This window comes from Bufo bufo, chromosome 9 (genome assembly GCF_905171765.1).
Source record: "Bufo bufo chromosome 9, aBufBuf1.1, whole genome shotgun sequence".
NCBI lineage: Eukaryota > Metazoa > Chordata > Amphibia > Anura > Bufonidae > Bufo > Bufo bufo.
Genome location: NC_053397.1, coordinates 162,253,346 through 162,273,752, shown reverse-complemented (window position 1 = coordinate 162,273,752; position 20,407 = coordinate 162,253,346). Strand labels below are relative to the sequence as shown.

General features: G+C 45.4%; 1 protein-coding gene across 1 annotated transcript in view; it reads right to left on the bottom strand.

The window, feature by feature from the left end:
* TOM1 (target of myb1 membrane trafficking protein) overlaps positions 1-20,407 on the bottom strand; it is a 126,866-nt gene that overhangs the window by 56,397 nt on the left and 50,062 nt on the right. Inside the window, exons 3-5 of the mRNA XM_040407022.1 lie at positions 9,014-9,092; positions 8,274-8,423; positions 3,169-3,303 (exon numbers count right to left, since the gene is read on the bottom strand). Of these exons, the coding sequence (XP_040262956.1) occupies positions 3,169-3,303; positions 8,274-8,423; positions 9,014-9,092 (364 nt within the window). The remainder of the gene's footprint in view (positions 1-3,168; positions 3,304-8,273; positions 8,424-9,013; positions 9,093-20,407) is intronic.

The following is a 20,407-nucleotide window of genomic DNA, read 5'->3' as shown; positions in this document are numbered from 1 at the left end:
TCTGGCGCAGGGCCTGGACGGACACAAGGATGTCCTCCTTTTGAACAGCTCACTCTCAGACAGCAGCACTGTGCTGTCTGAATAGGGTTGTTTCGAGTATCGAATTTTCTATACTTTTGTCCGGTATCGACCTCGATACCGGAATTTGACATTTTTCGATACTAGGATGCGCTACTGCACAGTATAGTATCACAGAGCATGGAGCGCGCTGCTATCAGCGTGCACCATGTTCGCTCAGCAGCACAGGAGAGAAGGAGTCACTCTCTCCCTCCCCCTGTGCCGCCGTTGCCACCAATGAGGAGAGAGAGGGGCGGAGGAGGGGAGGGCGCACTGCGCCACCAATAAAAGTTAACGTTTAATACAAATACAGGAGGCTGGGTGCAGAATCACAGACATCGCCCAGCCTCTATAAAAGGAAGCTGCGATCCGCAGCAGTTAACCTCGGGGGTTAACTGCCGCTGATCGCAGCTTCCTGTCATAGAGGCTGGGTGACGGCTATGTGATTCTGCTGCCCGCACCCTGCTTCCTGTATTAAACGTTAATTATCATTGGTGGCACAGCACGCCCCCCCCCCTCCTCCCCAGTATTAAAATCATTGGTGGAGCAGTGCGCCCCACCCTCAACCACCCCAGTATTAAAATCATTGGTGACAATGGCCCCAGGGTCCCCTCTCCCCTCCTTCCCATTGTTGGCAGTGGCAGTTTCTGATCGGAGCCCCAGCTGTGTAATTCTGGGGCTACGATCGGTTACCATGGCAGCCAGGACGCTACTGAAGCCCTGGCTGCCATGGTAATCTCCCCGCTGCTGTGTGAACAAAGCCCAGGGCAGCAGGGAGAGTGTGAGATCCTATTCACTCTAATAGAGCTCTATTAGGGTGAATAGGACAAGGGATCAAAAGATACCAGGTTCTAGCCCCTAAGGGGGGAAATAGTTATTAAATAAACTGTAAAAAAAATATAAATATAATATATATATATATATAAAAAACACCAAAATATTAAGTATAAACCACCCCCTTTCCCAATTTTACTGTCGCCTTGTCCCCCCCCAAAAAATAAGATAGGACTGTTCGAATATGGGCCGGACGTTCCATAAAATGCGGAACGCACGCAGCTTTTTTTGGCGTTTTCAATTTTTTTTCATATGGTATCGAGTCTCACAATACTTTTTTATTGTATCGAAACCGAATCTAAATTTTAGCATCAAAACAACCCTATGTCTGAGTGTGAGCTGCATGGCCGCCACGCAGCACCGCACCATGTAAAAAAAGGCCACCAGGTAGTACTGCACCATCTGAACAGTTGTCTAACACAACATGTCCTAAGCTATCAGAAACTTCAACTGAGAGCTGGCAGGTCCATTCACACTCATATACTCCTGCTAATTAAAATGACATGTGCCGAATGGGAGGAGTGCTGTTACCAGGATATGTTGTGTTAGACAACTGTTTAGATGGTGCAGTACTGCGCGGTGGCCTTTTTTTACATGGTGCGGTGCTGCCCTGCAGCCATTGTTGCTGTGGTGCTGTGCTGGTCGGTAGGTGGGGCCCAGTGCTGGAGTGGCATTGCTAGGCAGCAGGGGTGCCGTTTGGCTGCTGGATCCCACCATCTGCTGGTGCGATGCTGAGGCGCTGGTGGTCGCCGCACAGGATTTGGAGGTTGCCGCACAGTGCTGCGCCAAGTTTAGAGTAGGTCCCACTCAAAGAGGCAACCTTGACGCGGTGAGTGGGCTTATGCATTTTGATCAAAATGTACACTAATGCCTCTTGCATAAGCATGCAGTATAGGGGGCAGTACACTGAATATTGCGCTGAGAAGCGAGGTTAATTAGATCAAAGCATAACTTGTGGATGTGCATCCAGTTCTGTTTTTCTCCATTTGATAGAAGCTGATTTTTACATTCATTTTTTCAACCCCTGTCAGCTGAGTGGGAGGGTGTGTGGCCTAACTGAATCGGGGGAGTGGATTTGCAGGACCTAGAAGTTGATTTTTAACGTAATTTTTTCAATCTGTCGGCTGAGGAGTGGGCGTGGCCTAACTGGATTGGGTGTGTGTCCTTTTGAACAGCTCACTCTAAGACAGCAGCACTGTGCTGTCTGAGTGTGAGCTGCAGGGAGAAAGTCACCCTCCCTCCCACCCCTGCAGCTGATAGAAGTTGATTTTTACCTTCATTTTTTCAATCCCCGTCGGCTGAGGAGTGGTAGGGGGCGTAGCCTATCCCAATCAGGGGCATGACTTAGCGGGACCTGGGGTCAGAGTTTTAAGTTCGTCTTTTGAGGGTGGACACATTGTGGCAGGGGGCGTGTCTGGGCTCCTTCCTGCAAGAGTGATGTCCCTCTGGGCACCTTACTGGCTCATTTGCATACCAAATAAACTGGATTTTCAGAGCATAAAAACATCTATTGCTGTAACCAAGGCACATCCTGAAATAAGGTACTAAGTGCCATTAGGCCATGGCTTTACTTCAATAGCCATTATACTGGTAACAGATTTCCTTTAAAGCTCACCTACAGCAGTGAAGAAAAATTGCTCAGTTGTCATGGAAACCTGGAGTAAAACTGTATGTGGAGGCTAACGGCCTGCAAGCTTCTATTGGCTGATAAGGGTCATGTGACCAAGCTTCTATTGGCTAACGGTACGTCCTAGAGAGCTGAGACCTGGTCTAAAACCTTCCTGGACACCTGATGTACCTGTGTGCCAAATTTCGTGATTGTAAATGTGACGGTGCGGATTCCTTTAGCGGACATACATATACATAAACACACACACATACACTCAGCTTTATATATTAGATAGATGTGTGTGATTAAAAGATATCCACACAGTGACCTCTAGAGTTCCACACCCACTTAACAGTGACCTCCACAGCACCCAGCCTGCTTAATTGTGACCTCCACAGCACCCCGCCCCCTTAAAGGGGATCTATAGCAGTGAAGAAAAATGGCTGGGTTGTTATGGAAACCTGGTGTAAAATTGTGTGTATGTCAAGGCTACAAGCTTCTATTGGCCAATAAGGGTCATGTGATGGTGCCATATTAAAATTTTTGGGGAATATCTCAAGAATGGTGCTTCCTTCCCGGACACCGGATGTACCCATGTGCCAAATTTGGTGCATATATACATACATACAAAGAGTAGATAGATACATATTACCCAATCATGGACTTACAGGCTGAGGAGTATGAATAGGAGATAGCGTGTCCAGATCTGTCATTGGAAACTCAAGTCCTTTTCGTCTCAGGTCTTCATAAACAGCCACCACCCCCGTTAGATCAGGACTGCTGCGGAATGCATCTGCCCAAGCCTATGCCAGAATGAAGAACCAAGAGATGCTTAAGATATAACATAAATTATATACTTTTTGGTATAAATATTGCTTGCCATTATATTACTGTGCATTTAATACATTTCTAGTTTTTGCATAAAGGTGCTATCACCCACAGCAACCAAATTTAGCAATTTATGGTTGCTATAGGTTTGCATACATGGCTGCACATTACCTGAACAGTTTAGGCAATACAGACCTTCAGTATGGAATGCACTATGTGAAGGCAAAGCACAAGTACAGGGTTTTTATATGGTTATTTATTCCTTCTAATAAATGTGATGTAAAAAAATTAAATCTCTCTCTGCCAAACCATGTTATTTTTTTGTTACTATTCACATAAAACAATTTTGAAATTTTCCAGTTTTCACACTGGCCATTAGAGCAGCCACTGGCTGTTTAGATTAAGACAGAAAGAACAGAGTAATTTCATTATCACTAGAGGGTGGTCAAGTTAATAACAGCTCCATTGTACAGCTGGAGGTCTAGATAATAACACCATTCACAAAGGTAATGCTCTGTATACATCGCCTGGGAAACTACTTGGTCTCTTTAGGCTCTCACACATTAAAAGGGTTTCTCATGAGAAATAACGTTATGTATCTGGCTGATTAGCGATGTGCTAATGTCAGTAGTACATAACAGTATGCTTTATAACTCCCTGCCTGCCGCCGTTCTCTTAAAGTAAAGACTTTTAAAATATGCTAAAGAGCCTCTAGGTGCTAGTGGGGCGTTGCTTCAGCACCTAGAGGCTCGGTCTACGCACCCTTTGGCACGCCCAGGTCCAGTTGATTGACTTTCGAGTTCTCCTCATTGTCCCGTAAATCCCGCGCTGTCCCTTTTAGTATTCGGCGCAGGCGCAGTGAGTGAAGGACGGGCTCCTGCTGCCGGCTTCCTTCCTTCGGCGCAGGCGCAGTGAGGAAGCCGGCAGCAGGAGCTGCCTCCTTCACTGCGCTGAATACTAAATGGGACGGCGCAGGCGCGGGATTTACGGGACACTGAGGAGAACTCGAAAGTCAATCAACTGGACCTAGGCGTGCCAAAGGGTGTGTAGACTGAGCCTCTAGGTGCTGAAGCAATGCCCTAATAGCACCTAGAGGTTCATTAGCATATTTTAAAAGTCTTTATTTTAGGAGAACGGCGGCAGGCAGGGAGTTATAAAGCCCACTGTTATGTACTGCTGACATCAGCGCATCGGTAATGTCCGTCAGCTATATACCGTTATTTCTCAGGACAGAAACCCTTTAAAAGTGTATGGCCTCCTAATGCACTTCATCACTTCCTAGAGATTGTAATAATCTGACATTTCTCAATCAAATGACTCATTCATCTGCGCTGGCATAAAGTGCTCACAAAATCTCCTGCATGGTCTATAGCAGGGGTGGGCAACCTGCGGCACTCCAGCTGTTATGAAACTACAACTCCCAGCATGCATGCTTGCTCTGCTTTTCTCAGAACTCGGAAATAAATGGAGCATGCTGGGAATAGCCTATACACACAATATAAGATGATAAGTGTGCATCTCCAATATGGCCACCCCGGGAAAGGTTTTCTAAATTAAAAAAACAGCTGCACATTGTTTTTTTTTAAACCTACATTATTTATTTTATACTGACTTACATCTAATTAACTGAACTAAAATTCAATTCAATTCATGGGGCCTGCATTTAAATAATAACCTTTTTTAATCCACTACCATTTTTAAAAGGTGTAAACAGTCTTTTGATTACTTATAATCCATTGCTGCCATCAAGTGGTCAGCATGAAATCTCAGTCTAGCTGTAGATCCTGGATATTCTGCAGGTTGAAACGCCAAGTCTGTGGCACACGGATATCCTCTAGATCCAGAGGAAGGCATAAAAACATGAGGCAAATGTGTGCCCAAAGTAAAATACATTTCTACCTTACACAAATCTGAATACATGTGGGCACTTGTTAGACTTCAATGCATTTTCTACGAAATGTCAAGAACAAAACGCATATTCAAGGTGATGCTTTGCCAGTGCATGAATACACCAAGAATCAGCAACCTCAGGCACTCCAGCTGTTCTGAAACTACAGCTCCCAGAATGCTCCATTCACTTCTATGGGAGTTACAAGAGCAGGCGAGCAAGTGTGCATGCTAGGAGTTGTAGTTTCACAGCAGCTGGAGTGCCAAAGGTTTCTAACCCCTGATATACACAGTTAAGGCTACATTCACACTAGCGTTGTTTGAATCCGGCGTTCAATTCCGTCACCGGAACTGCCCGCCGGATCCGTAAAAAAGTGTGAAAACGGATTACATTTGAATCCTGATCAGGATTTTGATCACAATGAAAAAAAATGCATTGGAAAAAACGGATCCGCCATTTATGGACTTTAACTTTTTTTTCACATTTTTCGGGTTTAACATGCAAAAGCCAGATCCGGTTTGACGGAACACACGGCGCCGGATCCGGCTTTAATGCAAGTCAATAGGAAAAAGGCGTTCAGTCAAAGTGTTCAGGATTTTTGGCCGGAGGTAAAAATACAACATGCTACGGTTTTCTGAAAAGCCTGATCAGTCAAAAAGACTGAACTGAAGACATCCTGATGCATCCTGAACGGATTACTCTCCATTCAGAATGCATGGGGATATGCCTGATCAGTTCTTTTCCGGATTTGAGCCCCTAGGACGGAACTCGGCGCCGGAAAAGAAAAACGCTAGTGTGAAAGTACCCTAAGTCACATTATTACGACCACCAGATGCTTAATTGGGTTCAAGTCTGTGGAATTAGGGGGTCAGAGTAGGACTTGGAAGTCTTGGTCATGCTCTTCCAACAAATATTAGACATTTCTAGCAATGTGACATGTTGCATTTTCTTGCTGGAAGATCACATCCACCTCAGGGAAGACAATCAGCAGGTATGGGTGATCTGTAAGGATGGATTCATATCCAAATTGGTTGACCGTGCCCTCCACATGGATGAGTGGGCCCAGAGAATGCCACATAACCATTCCCCAGACCAGAACGCTGCCTACACCAGCTTGTGTTCTTCCAGAAATGGTTGCAGGGTGTTTGTTCTCTGATGAAGCAGAGGTCCGACGTCCATCCGTTCAATGAAGCAGAGAACGTGACTCATCGGAGAAGGCAAGGCCTTTGTCACTCAGCAGAGGTCCAGTTCTGATATTGCCATGAAAATGTAAGCCTTTTCTGCCAATGCAGCTTTGTTAGCAGAGGTGCAGTGACCATCCGTCTGCTTCGAAACCCTATACGCAGCTGAGTTCACTGAACTGTTAGCCCCCTGGTTCATTTTGATTGTGAGCCGCTTCACTGTAGCGTGTTGTTCACCCTTGTGCACCTTCCTAGCCGACATTCCCATCACACATCAATGGAACGTGGTGCTCCACAATTTCCACGTTGCTTATTCGTAGTGGTTCCATTTGCCCACTCACGATACACTTTCATCACAGCAGCACGTGAACAGTTCACACACTGCGCAGTTTACTACCACCCTTGGCCCAAAAGCCAATAATCATCCCTTTTTAAAACTCTGATTTCACCCCCATTTACCCACAACAGCAACGAGGGATATGTGTGCAAACAGCCTATACCCACCAAGCCAGCTCATGACACGTGACGTCCTTCATGAGCCAAGCATTGCTGACGTTGAAACTAGGGAGTAGTTGGTGGGGGTCTGTGGGCTGAGACTCCCATTGATCGCTAGAACGAGGAGTGAGAAGTGCTCACATAGCTTGCGCTCTCCAAGCTGCAGGAGATGGAATCTAGAGAGGCCCATAGACTTTCTATCGAGCCCGTCACCAATAGCGAGGAGAGAAAGTGCGCTATGTGAGCACTTCTCTCTTCTCATGCAAGCGATTAGTGGGGATCTCAGCGGTCAGACCCCCACCGATGAAAATCTTTGATATGTTGCTATGACATATCTCAAAAGCTTAGTGAACCTTTAGGCCCCTTTCACACGAGCGTGATGGATTGGCTCTGGATGCGTTCAGTGAAACTCGCACCATTTTGCAAGTAAGTTGTGTCTGCGATTGCGTTCAGTTTTTCCCGCGCGGTAGCAATGCGTTTTGCACACGCGTGATAAAAAACGGAAGGTTTACCAACAACATCTCTTAGCAACCATCAGTGACAAACACATTGCATCCGCCCTTGCTTCCGGATGCAATGCGTTTTTCACTGAAGCCCCATTCACTTCTATGGGGCCAGGGCTGCGTGAAAAACGCAGAATATAGAACATGCTGCGTTTTTCAAGCAACGCAGAACTGATGTGTGAAAAAAAAACGCTCGTGTCAGGATTCAGTGCGGGTGCTATGCGTTCACGTCACGCATTGCACCCGCGCGGAAAACTCGCACGTGTGAAAGGGGCCTTAAAGTTTCTGCCCAATGGATGAAACATAGAGCACTTGGTTCTACAGTTTCCACCAGAAATCCCACTATCTTTACCCAGAGGCAGATGGAGGACAGATGTAGCAGCTGCCAACATGACCGCAGGCATGCTAGATTTGATCCGACATCAAAATGTGTCATCCTGCTCCGATTCCACGCTGGATAACCCCAATTGGTAGACTGTTCATTATAATTGCAAATGATTCCTTTAATTTAAAAAAACTATGACAATGATATTAAAATCACAGAGCCTTACTTTAAGAAAAATAAATAAAACCAGCAGGCCACAACGTACACTATAAAAAGAGCTTCATGCCGTGATCACTCATAGTAATATTTTATTCACACAGTCAGCTTTTCCAAGCAGAGTTCCTGCTGTTCCCCCACAAAATAACTGAAAAAATATGAAATACATATGACCAAATAGAAGCTGTACTGATGCCCATGAGAACACTCAGCATGCTGCCTTGCGGCTCACATACACATCAATCGCCTCATAAAATAATTTACAGCCGTGTATACGAGATGCTTAGAAGCCCTTTTCTATCCATAAAGAACTCTTGTTCTGTGGAATCAGCCGTACCTGTATCAAATTAAGCACCTTATCGTGGACTATAGCTGGAGGGTTGTTTTTAGGCAGGATCGTCCTTACTAGCACCCCTTCAACAAATTCCTGGTTGGCTGCCAGTACATGGAATCGGTGCCCACAATTCTTCACACAAGCCTCAAGTACCTGGAGAAGAGAACATCACATGTGCTATTACTAGGATAACATAATACAATACTTAAAGTGCAACTGTCTTTTTGTTTTATTCTTGTAATGTATAGGAGCAGTGATAAAGTCTATTACAAAAATAGGCACGAATTACTAAAATTGTACATTTCTATTAGAAAAATAGCTCTAAAGTGACCCATTTTGAGCCTTAGCAACGCTCCTCTGTTTACATAACAGGGAGGAGTGCTGCTAAGGCTCAAAATGGGCCACTTTACAGCTAGATTTCTAATAGAAATGTACAATTTCAGTAATTAAAGTATATTACAAAAATATTCAGCATCACTACCCCTACACATTACAAAAATAAAAAAAGAATGACAGTTACACTTTCAGTTAAAGACAAGCCCTATCCACAGCCCACATTAGGAACCCACTAGGATCACCATCCTGTATAAGTCGGAACGTATAGCCACTCAGTATGAGATGTTCAAGCTCTGGTGGACCCTGCCTGCTGCATGTGAACGTACAGTAGAATTGTTCCAATTAGATATAGCTGTACTACAGACTTATCTGGCCCCTAGAGACAAGGGGTGTAAGGCATAACTCACCGTCAAGGCCAAAATAACCTCCTGAAAGTTCTTATTTCCCACAATTCTTTTCTTTAGAGCACGGATTGCATCTTTAGTCCTAAGAGAAAACACTGGAGTCATTTACAAGCAGAAGAAGAGGCATACCAGATGAGATTACAGTATAGAATAGTAAATTGCAAAAATGCCATCATGTAAGACAAGTGCAAGGACCTCCTTGCTTTACTTTTTGCTCTGTGTGGATTGTGCTTGAACTTGTGTATATATATATATATATATATATATATATATATATATAATCTATATCTACACATTGAACAAAAATATAAACACTTTCGGTTTTGCTCCCATTTTGCATGAGCTGAACTCAAAGATCTGAAACATTTTCTACATACACAAAAGACCCATTACTCTCAAATATTGCTCACAAATCTGTCTAAATCTGTGTTAGTGAGCACTTCTCCTTTGCCGAGATAATCCATCCCACCTCACAGGTGTGGCATATCAAGGTGCTGATTAGACAGCATGAATATTGCACAGGTGTGCCTTAGACTGCCCACAATAAAAGGCCACTCTGAAATGTGCACAGATTTGCCTTACTTGGGGGGAAGGGGGGTCAGTATTTGGTGTGGCCATTTATCTCACGCAGTGCAACACATCTCTGTCACATAGAGTTGATCAGGTTGTTGATTGTGGCCTGTGCAATGTTGGTCCACTCCACTTTAATAGCTGTGCGAAGTTGCAGAATATTGGCAGGAACTGGAACACGCTGTCGTATACGCCGATCCAGAGCGTCCCAAACATGCTCAATGGGTGACATGTCCGGTGAGTATGCTGGCCATGCAACAACTGGGATATTTTTAGCTTCCAGGAATTGTGTACAGATCCTTGCAATATGGGGCCGTGCATTATCATGCTGCAACATGAGGTGATGGTCGTGGATGAATGGCACAACAATGGGCCTCAGAATCTCGTCACGAAATCTCTGTGCATTCAAAATGCCATCAATAAAATGCACCTGTGTTCGTTGTCCATAACATACGCCTGCCCATACCATAACCCCACCGCCACCATGGCTCATTCGATCCACAACATTGACGTCAGCAAACCGCTCACCCACACGACGCCACACACGCTATCTGCCCTGAACAGTGAAAACAGTGACTCATCCGTGAACAGAACGCCTCTCCAACATGCCAGACGCCATTGAATGTGAGCATTTGCCCACTCAAGTCGGTTACGAACTGCAGTCAGGTCCAGACCCCGATGAGGACGACAAGCATGTAGAGGAGCTTCCCTGAGACGGTTTCTGACAGTTTGTGCAAAAATTCTTTGGTTTTGCAAACAGATTGTTGCTGCAGCTGTCAGGGTGGCTGGTCTCAGACGATCATGGAGGTGGACATGATGGATGTGGAGGTCCTGGGCTGGTGTGGTTACACGTGGTCTGCAGTTCTGAGACCTGTTGGATGCACTGCCAAATTCTCTGAAAAAAACTTTGAAGACGGCTTATGGTAGAGAAATGGAAATGAATATTCATTGCACGGGCAACAGCTCTGGTAGACATTTGTCAGAACTATTGGGCATAAAAGGAATCCATTATTATATATATATATATATATATATATATATATATATGCAGGAGGAGTTCAAAATCTTTGTATTTCAAATAGCTAACTCCCAGATTAAGCATCAGGGTAGAAATGTTTGGATAGTGTACTATTGTGTGAAAGAGGTTTAGACAAATACAATAAAATGAATTTACTCAGATACGACAATGGAGTAGAAATGTGCTGAGTTTTAGTTTATCTTCAGTAATTAGAAAAAGAGTGATTCACATCATTAGATGTTCTATCCTACATGTTATTATGTTAAGATATAGGAAGTAAAGTATAATCATATAAGTGCATTATATAAGTATATTCATGGTATCTACAGGATGGGCCATTTATATGGATACACTTTAATAAAGTGGGAATGGTTGGTGATATTAACTTCCTGTTTGTGGCACATTAGTATATGTGAGGGGGGAAACTTTTTAAGATGGGTGGTGACCATGGCGGCCATTTTGAATCCAACTTGTTTTTTCAATAGGAAGAGGGTCATGTGACATCAAACTTATTGGGAATTTCACAAGAAAAACAATGGTGTGCTTGGTTTTAACGTAACTTTATTTAATAGGTTAGAATCTCCTTCTTTACAGATTCTAAGTTATTTATATAAATAATATAAACTGTTAATCAGAGCAGTATAAATATTCTGACACATTCCCGCAGTCAGCATGCCAATTGCACGCTCCCTCAAACGTTAAGACATCTGTGGCATTGTGCTGTAGGATCAAACTCCACATTTCAGAGTGGACTTTTATTGTGGGCAGTCTACGGCACACCTGTGCAATATTCATGCTGTCTAATCAGCACCTTGATATGCCACACCAATGAGGTGGGATAGATTATCTCGGCAAAGGAGAAGTGTTCGGGTTCGGGACCCGAACTTGACCCCGAACCCCATTGAAGTCAATGGGGACCCGAACTTTTGGGCACTAAAATCGCTCTAAAATAGTCCTGGAAAGGGCTAGAGGGCTGCAAAAGGCATCAAAATGTGCTTAAGAGCATGACAACTGTAAACATCTGCAAACAAATGTGGATAGGGAACTGACTTAACATAAAATACAGAAAAATTAAAAATAATCTGGATCTAGGAGTAGGAGGTTGAGGAGGCGGTGGATGGGTGGACGCGGCGGTGTAGGTTGACGTGGCGGTGTAGGTGGAAGCGGCGGTGAAGGAGGAATAGACAGACAACACTGATTTGTGTTATTTTATTTTTTTAAATTGGGGTCAGCATGTGCAAGGTGGAGTTCCACCTTGTGGGCACGTCGCATATGAGGCGGTGAGCAGGAAGGCCGAAGTTACGCTGCAGCGCAGACAGGCGAGCAGCAGCAGGGTGAGAACGCCGAAAGCGTGCACAGACGGCCCGCACTTTATGCAGCAGCTCTGACATGTCGGGGTATTTTTTAAAGGAATCCCTGCACCACCAAATTCAGCACATGCGCCAGGCAAGGGATGTGCGTTAAACCGGCTAGTCCCAGAGCTGCTACGAGATTTCGCCCATTATCGCACACCACCAGGCCGGGCTTGAGGCTGACTGGCACAAACCACTCATCGGTCTGTTGTTCAAGGCCAGTCCACAGCTCCCCCAAACAGATAAGTTTTAAAACTGCCTGCTGTCGTTTACCCCTGGCTGTGCTGAAGTTGGTGGTGAAGGTGTTACACTGACCGGATGAGGAGCTGGTAGGAGGATGAGGAAGCGGAGTAGGAGGAGGAAGCAACAGTAGGCAAACTGAAGCGCCCTGCAATCCTCGGTGGTTGAAGGACATGTGCCAAACTGTTATCCGCCTCAGGCCCAGCCGCCACTGCATTTACCCAGTGTGCTGTTATGGAGATATAACGGCCCCGACCGTGCTTACTGGTCCACGTATCCGTAGTCAGGTGCACCTTGCCACAGTTGGCGTTGAGCAGTGCACACCTGATTTTGTCCCCTACTTGGTTGTGAAGGGAAGGGATGGCTCGCCTTGAAAAGTAGTGGCAGCTGGGCACAACGTACTGTGGGACAGCCACCGCCATAAGGCCTTTAAAACTATCCGTCTCCACCAGACGGAATGACAGCATTTCAAAGGCAAGTAATTTAGAAATGCTGGCATTCAGGGCTAGGGATCGCGGGTGGTTAGGGGGGTACTTCTTCTTTCTCTCCAGCGTTTGGGATATGGCGAGCTGAACGCTTCCGTGTGACATTGTGGAGATGCTTGGTGACCCAGGTGTTGGTGTTGCTGGCAGATCCTCTGTTTGCGGGGTGGCAGGTGGCACTGTCACTCCAGAGGTGGATGAAGAGGCCGCGACTGCAGCAGAAGAGGAAGCAGGAGGAGCCAGAGACCTTTCTTGGTTTTTGAGGTGTCTACTCCACTGCAGCTCGTGCTTTGCACTTAAATGCCTGGTCATGCAGGTTGTGCTCAGGTTAAGAAAGTTTATGCCTCGCTTCAGGCTCTAATTGCACAGCGTGCAAACCACTCGTGTCTTGTCGTCAGCACATTGTCTGAAGAACTGCCACGCCAGGGAACTCCTTGGAGCTGGCTTTGGTGTGCTCGGTCCCTTGCTGCGGTGGGCAGTAGGAGGCGTACTGTCTAGAGGACGGCCGTTCCGCTTTTGCACCCTGCGCGACCACCGCCTCTTCCTCCGAACTACATCGGTCACTCGCATGACCTTGATTCCATGTGGGGTCGAGGACCTCATCGTCCTCCACATTATCTTCCACCCAGTCTTCACCCCTGACTTCCTTGGCGGTCTGCACGCTTTCGAAAGCCCCAGCAGTTGGCACCTGTGTTTCGTCATCATCCGAGACGTGCTGCGATGGTCCTCCCATGTACTCATCTTGAAAAATAAGTGGTTGGGCATCGGTGCACTCAATCTCTTCCACTCCTGGGGCAGGGCTAGGTGGATGGCCCTGGGAAACCATGCTAACAGAGTCATCAAAAAGCAGAAGAGACTGCTGCATGACTTGGCGCTCAGACTGCTTGGCTGATTTGCAAGGGGGTGAGGTGAAAAACTGATGGACATCGGCTGAAGGTGCCAACTGTGGTCTTTCAGCAGGAGACTGGGTGGGAGACAATGTGAAGGAACTGGATCCACTGTCAGCAACCCAATCTACTATCGCCCTCACCATTCGTAGAGCAGCATTAGGCCCGACCAAATACCGCTGCAGGTTTTGTCGCCTACTCGCACCTGAGGAAGGGGTTTCACTTTTGCTTGTAGCTGGCACAGATCGACCACGTCCTCTCCCTGCAACAGGAGCTCCACCAGCAGCACCACGACCTGGGCCATGTCCCTTATTTGACGCTCTCCTCATATTTTTCGAATTTAGGATCTTGTCCTAAATGGGTGTTCAATTAATAGTAAAAAAGAACGACAGTATGTAAAGGGTGCATCTCACACGGCCTGAACCAGACTAGGCCTCAATTAAAGATTTCTTTGCACAAAATGGCTGTATTTCAAACCCCTGTATGTAGAGGTAGTATCTCAGTGGGCCTGAACCTCTGTAGGCCTGAAGTAAATATATCTTTGCACAAAAAGGCTGTATTTCAAATAGCTGTATTTCAAATGCCTAATTCAAACCCCTGTATGTATAGTGGGGATCACAAATGCCTTGAATCAGTGTAGGTCCGAAGTAAATATATCTTTGCAAAAAAAAGGCTGTATTTCAAATGGCTGTATTTCAAATATCATTGCACAAAAAGGCTGTATTTCAAATGGATGTATTTCAAATGCCTAATTCAAACCCCTGTATGTAGGGGGGGGGGGGTGTATCTCACACGCAGGGCTGTGGAGTCGGTAGATAAATGCTCCAACTCAGACTCCTCAGTTTTTGGTACTTCCGACTCAGACTCCTCTGTATTTAATATGCAAATGTATTTTATACATTCCTTGAAGGAAAGAAAGGCAACATACATGTCATTACCACAGAACTACTGGCTAGGAAGCTGCTGCTGCCTTCTCCTTTGTGTGCTGATCTTCTGCTGAAGATAGGGCAGTGGGAGGATCCAGGAAGGGGCAGGGGAAGGGGCATTTACTGTAAAACATGATTTCCCTAGTAGAATCCCATAGTCATGTTTAAAGTTTAAGCTAACAATCTGAGTTTACAAGTTTTTATAGCCTTAGCTGAATGACAGCAGTTTTTCAAATGGTTTACAGCTTCAGTTTTGAACTATTGACTACCCATTCCCTTCACTTATACAAGTGTTTAATCCTGCAAAAAACATATTTACTTAATCAGTTATCAGTGAGAGGCTAGGTTAACCATGGGCCTGTAACAGCAGAACACAACGCAATGGAAAGTATAAGTATTGCCGCTCCTTAACCTCCTCAGGACCGCCGTACGCAGGATTGCGTCTTTGCGGCGGTCCTGTTACTCTGGGTGGACGCGCCGGTGCGTCCTCTCGACAGACGCGAGATTTCGGCCAAAGCCGGCCCGCGCATCGCGGGCCAGCAAAATTTAAAAAGACAAGTTCGTCATCAACCTGCCAGCCAATGATCGTCGCTGGCAGGTTGATGATTTTCAAAAAATCAAATCAGAAGCCACCTAACACATTATATTAGTAAATATGATGTGTTAAATGGCTTCTGTGCTCCTCTGCTGGTCCTTTTCGTCGGTTGGTTCCAGCAGAGGAGCACACATCACTGTGAGTAGCCACCAACACCCAACTTAGCCCCCAGATCACCCTCCATCACCCCAATTAACCCCTTGATCGCCCCTGTCAATCACCTAGTGAAGGAGAAAAAAGTGATCAGTGTAAACTGTCACTTTTTTTTTTTTTCACTGGTATTGATTTATAGTTTTAGGATAGTTTAGGCCCCTTGGTTAGGTAGTTAGCATCGGTTAGCGCCCAGCCCACCGCACCGCTGTCACTTATTCGCTGATTAGCGTATAGCTAATCAGCTTTTGTACTTTTATAGTATCTGTAAATGATCAAAACTGATCACAGTCAGATCTATAATAGTATTAGTGTCACCTTAGCTCGCCCTCCACCCAAAACGCAGTGTTTGCCCGATCAGGCCTGATCGGTCGCCCACACGTGCGTTCACCCACACTTGCCCCGCCGCAGTGACAAAAAACTTTGTTTTTTGATCACTGCATAATCACTTTACAAGCGCTGCGGCGATAAAAAAAATCAGTTTTGATATTTTTTATCAACCGCAGCGGCCTCCGGTACTTCGCTAGCCTCCCCTTTGTAAGACAGGCTTGCTTTTTTTCTTGGGTAGTCTCAGGGAATACCCCTAAATTTAGTAGTCCAAAATGTCAAACAAGGGGTATTCTTCTGAAGAGGCCTACAGGATTCTGACCCAGTCGGATGAGGAATGGGAACCCTCATCTGACGAATCTAGCGGGTCAGAATATGAACCTGTAGAGAGCAGTGGCAGTCTGACCCAAAGTTCGGACGAGGAGGTGGAGGTCCCTGATAGAACCAGGCGTACCCGGCCCCGTGTCGCTAGACCACAGGTTGCGCAGGATCCGTTTCAAGGGCAGCAGAGTGGGGCTGGCGCTGTCGGATTACGTGGTGAGGCATACACCAGCAGCGCAGCCCATCCTGGACCTAGTACCAGCACTGCCGTACAACCTGGTGAAGTGGTGAGCACCAGAAGGGCAGTTGAAGCTGGTACGGTGGCACGTGCAGTAGTTACCCCGTCGCAGCCACCGCGCAGACAGGCCCGTAGAGCCCCTAGAATCCCTGAGGTGCTGGCAAACCCTGATTGGCAGTCACCAACTTCAGCCGCACCATTAGTTCCCCCTTTCACCACCCAGTCTGGAGTTCGGGTTGAGACGGCTCAGATCGGTTCGGCCCTGGGATTTTTTTGAGCTGTTCTTGACTGCGGAGCTCTTGGACTTCGTCGTGGCAGAAACAAATCGGTATGCCACTCAATTTATATCCGCCAACCCGGGAAGCTCTTATGCCCAGTCTTTCCGGTGGAAACCAGTCCAAGTTTCCGAAATTAAAATTTTTCTGGGCCTTCTCCTCAACATGGGCCTGACAAAAAAGCATGAATTGCGGTCCTATTGGTCCATGAACCCGATTCATCACATGCCCATGTTCTCTGGTGCTATGTCCAGGACACGTTTTGAGACCATCCTGCGTTTCCTGCACTTTAGTGACAACAGCACCTCTCGTCCCAGACGCCACCCAGCTTTTGACCGGCTCCACAAAATTCGGCCCCTCATAGACCACTTCAACCAGAAATTTGCTGATTTGTATACCCCTGAGCAAAACATCTGGGTAGACGAGTCCCTAATACATTTTACCAGGCGTCTTGGCTTCAAACAATACATCCCAAGCAAGCGTGCCCGGTATGGGGTCAAATTGTATAAGCTCTGTGAAAGGGCCACAGGCTATACCCACAAATTTCGGATCTATGAGGGAAAAGATCAGACCCTGGAGCCGGTCGGTTGCCCTGACTACCTGGGGAGCAGTGGGAAGACAGTCTGGGACTTGGTGTCACCCTTATTTGGCAAGAGTTACCATCTTTATGTGGACAATTTCTACACAAGTGTGCCCCTCTTCAGGCATTTGTTTCTAGAACAGATTGGCGCCTGTGGCACCGCGCAAACTAGTCGCGTGGGCTTCCCCCAACGGCTCGTTACCACCCGTCTTGCAAGGGGGGAGAGGGCTGCCTTGTGTAACGAAGAACTGCTCACGGTGAAATGGAGAGACAAGCGTGACGTTTACATGCTCTCCTCCATTCACGCAGACACGACAATCCAAATTGAACGGGCAACCCGTGTCATTGAAAAGCCCCTCTCAGTCCACGACTATAATGCGCTCATGGGAGGGGTAGACTTCAATGACCAGATGTTGGCTCCCTATTTAGTTTCCCGACGCACCAGACGCTGGTATAAGAAGGTGTCTGTATATTTAATTCAATTGGCTGCATATAATAGTTTTGTTCTCTACAGTAAGGCTGGGAGAACAGGATCCTTCCTCAAATTTCAGGAAGAGATCATCGCGAACCTCCTGTATCCAGAAGGTTCCGTGGCCCCATCCACTAGTGTAGTGAGCCGTCTACACGAGCGACATTTCCCCAGTGTCGTTGCTGGTACTTCAAACCGACCGCCACCCCGAAAAAAATGTCGTGTCTGTAGCAGGAGTGGAATAAGGTGTGACACCCGCTATTTCTGTCCTGACTGTCCTGACCACCCTGCCCTATGCTTTGGAGAGTGTTTCCGGAAGTACCACACACAGGTACACTTAGCATAGGGATTGCATCTCACAGGACAGGCACACAGGGCTATTAGGGCCCTTTTACTCACAGCTGCTGCAAACCTCTCCTTTCACCTGGGATAAAGTGCATAACGTACTTCGCCACATCTTTGGGCGATTTGCGCTTTGCACATTGTCCCATGGGGAAGGAGAGGTTTGTCCTATAAAGGTAAAAAAATAAAATAAAATAAAAAACACCAGGTAAGCAAAAAAGTTAACTTTCAGTTCAAAAAGTTAAAAAAAGTTTATATGTTCTGTTCAAAAGTTATTATAAAGTTAATAAAATTTATTGCGTTGCGGCCTGTTTTTTTCTTTTTTGTTTCGTTTTTTTTACCTTCCAGGTGGACCAACCGATCGACTAGCTGCAGCACTGATGTGCATTCTGACAGAAGCATTGCGCTGCTGTCAGATTACACACAAGTCGGTGTATGCGGCGCTGCAAGACGAGATTTCTCCTCTGCAGTAAAAGATACGTTTGCCGAGGCATATGAGCTGAGGAGGTGGCGGTGTTTATATACTTTGGCAAACACTTTGTATATATAATAAAAAATAAAAAAATCCCGGCAATGATTTATTCATCCACATCGATTGATGTGAATGGAGAATTCTGGTTTGCCAGGGCATACGAGCTAAGTGGGTATGGATGTTGGGCGGAGCTCCTATGTCCTGGCAGACGCCTTTCCCCTCCTTTTTTATTTTTTTTTGGCAGAGATTTTTTCATCCACATTGATCGATGCGAATGAAGAAATCTGTGCCGTTCAATTTTTCTTTCAGCCCAAAGGCTGAACGGAAAAAAAAAATAAAATCTCATTACCCGTATGCTCAATATAAGGAGAATAGCAGAAACTCCTAATGCTGGCCATACATGTAATGATTGCGGAGACCCTCAAATGCCAGGGCAGTACAAACACCCCACAAATGACCCCATTTTGGAAAGAAGACACCCCAAGGTATTCACTGAGGGGCATATTGAGTCCATGAAAGATTGAAATTTTTGTCCCAAGTTAGCGGAAAGAGAGACTTTGTGAGAAAAAAAAAAAATCTAAAAAATCTATTTCCGCTAACTTGTGCCAAAAAAAAAAAAAATTCTATGTACTCGCCATGCCCCTCATTGAATACCTTGGGGTGTCTTCTTTCCAAAATGGGGTCACATGTGGGGTATTTATACTGCCCTGGAATTTTAGGGGCCCCAAAGCGTGAGAAGAAGTCTGGTATCCAAATGTCTAAAAATGCCCTCCTAAAAGGAATGTGGGCCCCTTTGCGCATCTAGGCTGCAAAAAAGTGTCACACATGTGGTATCTCCGTACTCAGGAGAAGTTGGGCAATGTGTTTTGGGGTGTCATTTTACATATACCCATGCTGGGTGAGAGAAATATCTTGGCAAAAGACAACTTTTCCCATTTTTTTATACAAAGTTGGCATTTGACCAAAATATTTATCTCACCCAGCATGGGTATATGTAAAATGACACCCCAAAACACATTGCCCAACTTCTCCTGAGTACGGAGATACCAGATGTGTGACACTTTTTTGCACCCTAGGTGGGCAAAGGGGCCCACATTCCAAAGAGCACCTTTCGGATTTCACCAGCCATTTTTTACAGATTTTGATTTCAAACTACTTACCACACATTTGGGCCCCTAGAATGCCAGGGCAGTATAACTACCCCACAAGTGACCCCATTTTGGAAAGAAGACACCCCAAGGTATTCGCTGATGGGCATAGTGAGTTCATAGAAGTTTTTATTTTTTGTCACAAGTTAGTGGAATATGAGACTTTGTAAGAAAAAAAGAAAAAAAAAAATCATAATTTTCCGCTAACTTGTGACAAAAAAATAAAAAGTTCTATGAACTCACTATGCCCATCAGCGAATACCTTAGGGTGTCTACTTTCCGAAATGGGGTCATTTGTGGGGTGTTTGTACTGTCTGGGCATTGTAGAACCTCAGGAAACATGACAGGTGCTCAGAAAGTCAGAGCTGCTTCAAAAAGCGGAAATTCACATTTTTGTACCATAGTTTGTAAACGCTATAACTTTTACCCAAACCATTTTTTTTTACCCGAACATTTTTTTTTTATCAAAGACATGTAGAACAATAAATTTAGAGAAAAATTTATATATGGATGTCGTTTTTTTTGCCAAATTTTACACCTGAAAGTGAAAAATGTCATTTTTTTGTAAAAAAAAAAAAAATCGTTAAATTTCGATTAATAACAAAAAAAGTAAAAATGTCAGCAGCAATGAAATACCACCAAATGAAAGCTCTATTAGTGAGAAGAAAAGGAGGTAAAATTCATTTGGGTGGTAAGTTGCATGACCGAGCAATAAACGGTGATAGTAGTGTAGGTCAGAAGTGTAAAAAGTGGCCTGGTCATTAAGGGTGTTTAAGCTATGGGGGCTGAAGTGGTTAACTGTGTGTTGCGTGCCATATAGTGAAGCATATGAAAAGCGTGCTTCTTCATGGTCACTTAACGTGTTCGTTTTGCGGTAACGTGACGCACTGCATGCATTGGCCTTTATTCTTACAGTAGAGAAGTACCATATTTTTCGCAAAAGTGGGGGAAAAATAGCAGTGCGTCTTATGGGGCGAGTGCTGCGACTGTCCGGTGAATAGGCTG